At 40.7% G+C, this 9,067-nt stretch overlaps 1 protein-coding gene across 1 annotated transcript; it reads right to left on the bottom strand.

Moving 5' to 3' along the window:
* Window positions 1–1,371: 1,371 nt before the first annotated feature.
* LOC135539335 (calcipressin-3-like) lies at window positions 1,372–8,637 on the bottom strand (the record flags this gene model as incomplete). The annotated part of the gene is made up of 2 exons (XM_064965158.1): window positions 1,372–4,675; window positions 8,466–8,637. Coding segments are annotated over 2 exons (339 nt in total), but the record flags the coding sequence as incomplete, so codon positions are not given.
* Window positions 8,638–9,067: the final 430 nt, after the last annotated feature.

Raw genomic sequence — 9,067 nt, 5'->3', positions numbered from 1 at the left:
GAATATAATTACACTGAAATGAAGGTGTATCTGGGCAATATAATGTAAACTATAACGTGTTACCATACTATTACCATGTTAACACCAATTTATTTTGAGCTGTGATGTAAAATGCAACGCTATAGCTTTTAGCAGCCTTTTTACGCTTTTGATCAAACATAGGTTAAAGCTGTGTTCACTACTAAGAACAGTTGCCAGACCAATCATACCCATTACATGTAACAAGTAGGACAGATTTGTTTACATACATATTTCTTCCTGTGAATTGAGCATCTGTGAAAAATCCTTCTGTGAAAAATGTGTTGGGAAATGTATCTGAATATGAATTGAATCTAAAAAAAGTTATTGTTTCATGCATGACAGTGTTGATACAACAAGGTTTAAAAAGACTGAGTCATCCGGATAGTTCTACCAGACACTGCACTGCAGTGCTAAAGACTTTTTGATGTTCAGCTTAAGAGTAATCAATCCATTGAGAATTCAGTCACTTTAGAAAAGACATTCAGGTAACGGGCTAACTAACTATTAAGTATGAAAGCGATTGAAAAGGTTAACCATGACAATATTGACCTTCAAACAAGAGAACAGTTGGCACTGTTGACTGTGTGCAGCAGCTACTGGTTCGAAACATGAAATGTGATCCATCTTTCACGTTATACTTGTAGCAGTATATTTGCAGTAGTACTATAGTTTAGTAGTATACTGTACAGCGGTGTAAAGTACTTAAGTAAAAATACTTTAAAGTACTACTTAACTTTAATCGTTTCCTGAGGTATCTGTACTTTACTATTTATATTTTCGACAACTTTTACTTCACTACAGTCCTAATGTATTTTTTACTCCATACATTTTCCCTGACACCCTAAAATAATTGTTACACTTTGAATGCTTAGTAGGACAGGAAAATGGTCCAATTTAGTTATCAAGAGAGCATCCCTGGTAATCTCTAATGCCTCTGATATCTGAGTGTTGGAGTGGCTATCAGTAAAGTGGCTATCAGTAAATTGAAAAAAGAAAGACAATTATGCTGTCTGGTTTGCTTAATATAAGGAATTTGAAATTATTTATGCTTTTACTTTTGATACTTAAGTATATTCTAGCAATTACATTTACTTTTAAAACTTAGTATATTTAAAAACAAATACTTGTTTACATTTTCTGAACTAGCATTTTACTGGGTGACTTTCACTTTTACTTGAATCATTTTCTTTTAAGATATCTTTACTTTTACTCAAGTATGATAATTGGGTACTTTTCCCACCACTGGTAGTATATATGCTATATGCTATATGTCAAATATTTGAAGATACATTTAGAACAAAAGAAAAAAATACATCATACCGGAACTTAAAAAACACACAAACTCCAAACTTCTTTAAGAATAGTTCTTTATATATTTCTCTATGTGAAACAAATGACAATCATACTACACAAATAAGCAAGTACTGTTGTAACAGTCAGAGAAAACCACTCTGGAAATTAGTACATAACATGAAATACAGATACCAGTATATAACTGTAAATTATTGCTTGATTGCTACTTTGTTTTTTGGATAACTACAGTACAATACACAATATTCAGATTTCAACAGAACAGTATAGAACAATAACGGACGGTATTGACCTTTTTGTATTGTAGACTTTCCAAAAAAAAAAACATTCAAACAGAGTCAATTTTCAACACGACGCAATGAGAATTGATTTGATCGAGCATTTCAGGACTTTTTTAAAATCTTTACATCGACATAAAAGTAGAAGCCACAATTTTTTTGATGCACGCTGGAACTGGTCTCGGCAACAAAAACACTTGGCATATATACATAAATATACGTTTTCTCTTTTCAACAGTGACCAAAAATGCACCCAGTTTCAAAGACTGTAAAAAAACATCAGATAAGCATCATCAACATAATCATCATCATTGTCATCAATCATCAATATTTTCACCAGTCAGCACAACTAAAAACTGCTTATGCCATTATGGTGCGTTTCAACACTTGCTGCCGGCTTCGTTTTTAGAAGTCACCTCTGAAAGGACAACGCTTTGCACATGGAAGTATGTTCCAGAGACAAGCCCTGAAACAAAAACACACATTCGTTCTGTGGTTGCAACCATCTATCCTGTCAAAAGACAAGTTTCCCTGTTCTTCCCTCCACACCTATTCAGTGGTACACTTATATCCAAAGGACTCCCGAGCCTTCAAAACCCCATTAGCGAGAGGTGGAATTCAGATCATTTGAGAGTCGGGACTCACACTGCTCTGTTGGTGAGAAGGCTTCCCAGGTGTTCATCTTGAAAAACAGAAGATAAAAAATAAAATAAAAAAGAACAGACAAAAAGAATGTCGATGAGGAACGTTCTCTCTAGCAAGACTGCATCTTAAAAGGATAAAAAGAAAATGCAGAAAAAGTGCTCGCATGCAGAGACCATAATGCATTTCTAATGCTTTCTAACACGGATAAGGTTTACGTTCACCACTGAGGCCAAATGTACTGTATTGAACACTTGAACACTCCACCTCAATGTTTGGGCTTTAATTTAGAAGAAAAAAAACCCGACTAGATTCAAAACACCTTTTCAGGATGGGAATAAAATCAAGGACTCAACATGGAATAGTCTGTATTCGACAGTCTCACTATATGGAATATGTTTCCGTGACAAAACAAAAACACAAGGACTTTTTATGGCATGAAATCATTGTAATGACAGACACTTGGCATCACATATTCTTTTATTCAAGGTGCATAGTGGGGAGAAAAATCGAACATTCTGGAAATAGTTACTCCTAAAATAATTGGCTAAATGGCTAAAAGCACACTTTATTTATTTAGGAGTTGGTAATAGCTTTTTTTTGAGGAGGAAAGTAACAACTGTGAATGCAGCAGTATTCCAAATTGGAGTGAATCAAATCAATACATTCTCTTAAGTTTCTTGAGTTTCCAATGATTCGTGTTGTGACTGCAAGGTGAGACGAAGGCGTTGGTTGATATCTCCAGAGGCAAGGAGGCCAATTAACAATTTTCACTCTCTCAGCAACGCTTAATGTCAATCATTAAAACCTAATGGACTATTTCAACCTACTGACTATTCAGCTATTTACAGCGAGAACGAAGAAGCGGCCTTAAACTCTCAAGAGCTGACAGAGGAAATTCAGGACATTCCTCCAGTGTAGCTCCAGAGATCTCGAGATTTTCAGTGCAAAACGAGCAATATAGGTCTCAGAAGAAGAAAAGTAGACGTGTGTGTATATATATATATATATATATATATATATATATATATAAACTGGGTTGATATCATAACAAGAACCAAAAACCATTACCGGAAAGATGGGAATCATAAAAATGCCCCCTGAAAAAACATCAACACTCTTGAAGATTAACGCTAGCTTCTACTCCTATCCTAAAGCCCAACTATTAGGCTTTAAGAGAGAGACCTACTCTTAGGCCTTTACTCACACTGTAAAGGTTTCGTTTCACTCTCAGTCTTATATCTTGCTCAGCCAGCCTCTCCCCTCTCACTTGACACTATAAAAGTATAGATATGCGTGTCGTCAAAAGCGTCATTCCATTTCCCTGTCGTCTGGACCAGTATAAAACGCCTCAGCTGCCGACTATAGTAAGTAAGCATGCAAAAAAAACGATCGTTTGTGGTATCAAATACATGTTAAGAGGAAGAACACACATCTAGTTCAGCAAAAACCAACATACACATCTCTGATTTAAAAAAAAAGAAGGACAGAAGCAAAACCAAAAAAAGAAAGTGCAAACACCACCGCAACTTTGTTGTTACCACATGGCGACCTTTTGTTATGTCGTGTGTGACCTCGATAGGTTCCTTTGCTTCGTACAGTAGTTTAGTGTTTGAGTCTCTGTAGTAAGTATTTTTCTCATAAGAACTCATATATACATGCAGACGAGAGGAATACCAGGCAATCACTCCTGATTCCTGTGATAGCAGAAACAACCAATCGGCTGATATGATAAAAGAGCAGAAGAAGAACCGATGTAAACAACCAAAATCTCTCTTCGGAGGTATTGCATGTCCCCGAAGTCCATTGCACACAACTAACCGATGACGGAAATGAAGGAAAGAAGAAGGAGAGGTCAGACTAGCGGAACTACTACAGTACTAGCACATATGAGAGCTGAGTGTATGATTCTATGACAGTGTGCCTGTTTAGGGGGGACACGGTGTTACATTACCGCCCCTGGCTGAGTAAGGGTCAAGGGTTCCGTTATCCCTCCCTCTCTTTCCTTTGAGTGTGATGAGTGTGCGTGTGAATCTCATCCATCCTCCATCATCCATACAGGCCAGGCCGCCTCATTCCATCCAATAGCCACGCTCCGTCCACAAACACCACCAAATGTTTGTCGTTTGTTTGTTTTTGGTTGAATTGAAATGAGGGGCGTTGTCTCGTTGTGTCTCTGCGAGTGCAGAGACAGAGAAGACAGGTCTAGGTGTGTGTTTTGGGGGGTCGTAGGAGTGGGGTCCGAAGTGGAGGGTCCTAGTTGAGGACTTGCGGTGGTCCGTCGGGGCGCCGGGTTTGGACAATCTGCTGTTTCTGCTTGGGGCGCGCTTCGGCGTTGTTGTCGTCTTCGGCGTCGCTGTCGCACACCTGCACGACCACACTAGGGGTCGACTCCGTGCCCGCGTGCAGCTCATAATTCTCCCCTAGAGAGGGGTTGGGGAGGGTAGGATGGAGGGGGGGAGGAGAGAGACAGGGAGGGAGAGAAAGGGAGAGAAAGAGAGTGAGGGAGAGAGAAAAAAAGAGAGACTAATATACCAGACTTTATTTGACTTTACAGTGCTACACATGCATCAACAGGCCTACATCAGCATTCCAGTTTAAATATTTTGATTAGATGAGCCCCTGAATGTCGGACCTCCCACTGAAGCAGATTGAAGCGAGTCAACCCACTCCAGGAACAGATGCAAAAGCCAGGAAAAAATGGTTCTCTCTAGAACCTAAAAGGGTTCTTCAGCTATCCCCATAAGAGAACTCTTTGAAGAACCCCTTTTGGTTCCAGGTAGAACTCTTCAGGGGTCCATGTAGAACCCTTCCTGACAGACGGAACTCCCCTGCAATGGTTCCCAATGGCCAATGTTATCAGCTGTTGCAACACTGGCTGGCTGCAGCCTAATGAAATGTACTGCAAGATAGGATAGGGTCAAACTTGGGGCAGCAGGGTAGCCTAGTGGTTAGAGGGTTGGACTAGTAACCGAAAGGTTGCAAGTTCAAATCCCCGAGCTGACAAGGTACAAATTTGTCATTCTGCCCCTGAACAGGCAGTTAACCCACTGTTCCTAGGCTGTCATTGAAAATAAGAATTTGTTCTTAACTGACTTGCCTAGTAAAAAAAAAAAAAAAAAAAAAAAAAAAAAAAAAAAAAAAAAAAACTGTCTGTTGCTATCATGTGCCAAACAACTAGAGAATTGGCTACTGGAGAATATATAACATGTTATAAATGTTATATGGCATGGAACAAATGTTACTAATGTTATATGATTCTTAAAATATACAGCCAGTATAATATATCAAATAGAGGTGGAATAATACAAATATCAAGATTGTATATACTTCAGTATACGTGTCATAAGAAGGAATTCTCCTCAACCACTCCCACAAATTTGGAAAAACAAACATTCTTTCCCATTGACCCCCATTGTAAAAGAGCCAACTTCGTCATCAATCTTTTGCTATACAGAATTGACAAAACTTCCAAAAAAGCTGCTGGGTTGTTCAATGTGAATGTAAACCGGTAAAAAATCCTGACCATTGGTTCGCAATGTGTCCACGTAAGGAAATAGAGCCTACAAGAATATCCTTCTGGCTTCAAGCTATTCGGTGTGGAAGAGTGGGAAAGTGATGACATAGTGTCCCAGTAAGCTACACATAGCTATGTGTGTGGAAAACATTTAATCATAGCTTGTTTAGTATAGTCTGTTTGTATCTCCACTTACTACTTCTAGCTTTATAGTCTGTTTGTGTTGTTGGTCTTGGCTAGATTAGAATATATTCGTTTTTAGATGAGTTTAGTACTCACATGCACATGGTTGCAGATGTAATTGTAGGGTACTTTCACACCCTGATCTGTTTCACCTGTCTTTGTGCTTGTCTCCACCCCCCTCCAGGTGTTGCCCATCTTCCTCATTATCTCCAGTGCATTTATACCTGTGTTCTCTGTTTGTCTGTTGCCAGTTCGTTGGTTCTGACCATTCTGCCTGTCCTGACCCTGCCTGCTGTTCTGTACCTTATTGACACTGACCTGGATTATGGACCTCTGCCTGCCTTTGACCTGTCTTTTGCCTGCCCCCTATTTGGGTCAGTAAACATCTGTGACTCTAGCTGTCTGCATCTGGGTCTTATCCTCAGTTCTGATAGTACGAACTGGCCATGACTGACCCAGCAGACTCAGACCAGCGCCACAATGCTGTCTCCCTGTAAGGAGCCACCTTTGGAAGACACAAGGAGTTACTGCAATGTCTTATGTAGGGACTCCATATCCTGGCAGAATGCCATGACCAGGGGGCCTGCCCATCCTCTTCAACAGCTTAAAGCTCTGCTTGGTAGATAGCTAGCACTCACGTGGCTTAATGTTAGCACCGTCATGAAAAGGGGCATGAAGGAAGCCCTCACGTGGCTTAATGTTAGCACCGTCATGAAAAGGGAGATGAAGAAGGCCCTACAATATTCAATTTTTCTAAGTAGTGAAAATGCTTGGGAGCAGGCAATGTTGAAAAGTAATCTAGACATTTTGTACATTTCTTAAATGTAGTTTTGTTATTGACTAAAACAAGCATAAAACAAGAAAATTGTGTCTGAAAAAGGTTGTTTGTTTTTGCTGTGAGCCAATTGGGTAATCAAGGTAACCACATGTTGTTTTCCCATAGGTGGGCAGGGCCTCAATGTTCTATTTAATACCGACTAGGCAACATCAATGCTCACATCACAACTGCCCTCAAATACGCATGCAGATTGTATCACGGTTGCCATGAAGACCAGACAGGGCAGAGGGAAACGTGATAAGAGGTTTCCCACACCACTGTCTGACAGGAAAAACAAGGCCCTATTTTGTCCCGGGAAGGTCACTACCATAGGCGGCCAGCAGAGAGTGCTAGGGCGCCACACTGCAGCAAAGCACTAATCTGAATCCGAGGCAGGCTAAAGAAGCCCAAACAAGCGGCAGCTCTATTTCCTGATGCCTCCTCCTGTTACCATAGTAACAGTGAGTGCAGCGGTGGTCTGGGCTTCAACATGGTAAATCATGTAATGTAGGAATCATGATTGTTCTTGTAATGCATTAGAGGGGGTTGTGGTGGTGCATTTGAAATTAAGCCATGTCAGAGGCTAAATGGCATTGGCTATATCTCGTTTAACAGCCCTTAATGTTCCCTGGTAGACTATAAGAGAAGCACTCAAAATGGTACTGCATGTCCTGATGTCTGGATGAAAAGACACTTCACACACAAACTTATTGACACACATGTAGAGTGAAGAACACACACCTATAATATAACTAGGGACCAGACCTTTTGCTAACAACAGGCCAGGAGTTTTTCTTGGATCAGTTCACGTGGGCCTATTAAAAACATATTATGGTGTAACTGACAACCATATCTTAGAAGGGTCTCCTTTTTACAGATGACAAGGGTCTTTAGCATCATAAACAATGAATCTGTCCTTCCTCCTGAAGTGTGCAAATTGTTGGTTCTCTTCCCTTCATGGACTTAGAAGGAAATAACTGGCGTAAGAATAACAGTGGAAACTCCCTCGAGCCCAATGCTTTAAAATTTGTGGGGAGTTGTGTATGAGCGCACACATCAGGAGAAAGGACATGTTACTGAGACGCACACAGTGAAGAATCCTGGGAGCTTGGTGACCTAGTAAACCATGTGACCCTCCTGACCCCAGTATGAAAGAACACAGGTGTCATTACTCCAACACAGGTGTCATTACGCCAAACACAGGTGTCATTACTCCCTGTTTGATATGGCTGGCATCTCTCAAAGGTCACCGTCTGCCTGCAAAACGCTAGCCCTTTACTCAGCCAGACAGACAGAGAAGTGCGGATGCCATAAGAGAGAGGCATGAGGGAACATAATATATAGTCTGAGGTATAATCTCTTTTTCTGATGGACATTCATACTTCGTCAACCACCCAGCATGCCGCACAAAGCAATTGTATGCTTGAATGCTAATTGGTGCCCTTTTTGTGACCTTACTGTTGTCCTATGATTCTCACGATACCACAGCAGATAAAGCTGGTGAACTCAGTTCAGTTAACAATTTGAGTAAATGTTTATAAAAGGGTAGAGTGTGTGTGTGCTTGCAAAATGGTGTGTATTTATGTGTACGTATGTGTGCGTGCATTTGTGTATGTGTCTATACTGTATATGTATTTATATGTGTGTGTTTGTGTGTGTGGGCACAAGAGTGTGTGTAAAGTGTGTGTGTACTGACCTGGGCCTAGCTTGGCCACAGCACACAGCAGGTCGTAGTTGATGACGGGCGTTGCGTCTTCGCTCTGGCTCCAGCCAACGGCCGGCGAGGCGGGGGGCGAGATGAGGAACTGTTTGACGGGCGCGGGAGGGGCCAGGTACGACTTGTCTATGTCCTCCCCAGAGTTCTGAACCTATAGAGGGGGAGAGAGGAGGAGAGGAGACAGGGGGGCATGTCAGAACGGATCATGTTCATTTGGACACACCATGGAAAAAATTTAAAACATTGCAATGCTGGAAACATTAAAGATAGAAAACATTAAAGATACATTGTGCATTAATGAATACACCCCGGCTGCTGCTGTATAGGAAGCACACTGTGTTCTCTTCCTGTTGGCTCTTCCTGTTTGAACACTATGTACTGGATCCTATCTATATAATACACGCACTCGATGTAGGGATGGACAAGAGTAATAGAGTACTCGAACGGGACGTCAAAGTTCGATTTTTTAACCAGAGATCACATTTTTTTTCAAATACTGTATAATTATTTGGTGGAATGTGCTTAGTGCCTGTCTGACAAAATTACATTTTGTCTTGAAGACGATGTTAATTTGCTTTGAC

The sequence above is a fragment of the Oncorhynchus masou genome, unplaced genomic scaffold (genome assembly GCF_036934945.1).
Source record: "Oncorhynchus masou masou isolate Uvic2021 unplaced genomic scaffold, UVic_Omas_1.1 unplaced_scaffold_5023, whole genome shotgun sequence".
NCBI classification, from domain to species: Eukaryota; Metazoa; Chordata; class Actinopteri; order Salmoniformes; family Salmonidae; genus Oncorhynchus; species Oncorhynchus masou.
The sequence above is the reverse complement of the archived record's forward strand: the minus strand, read 5'-3'. Positions and strand labels throughout refer to the sequence as shown.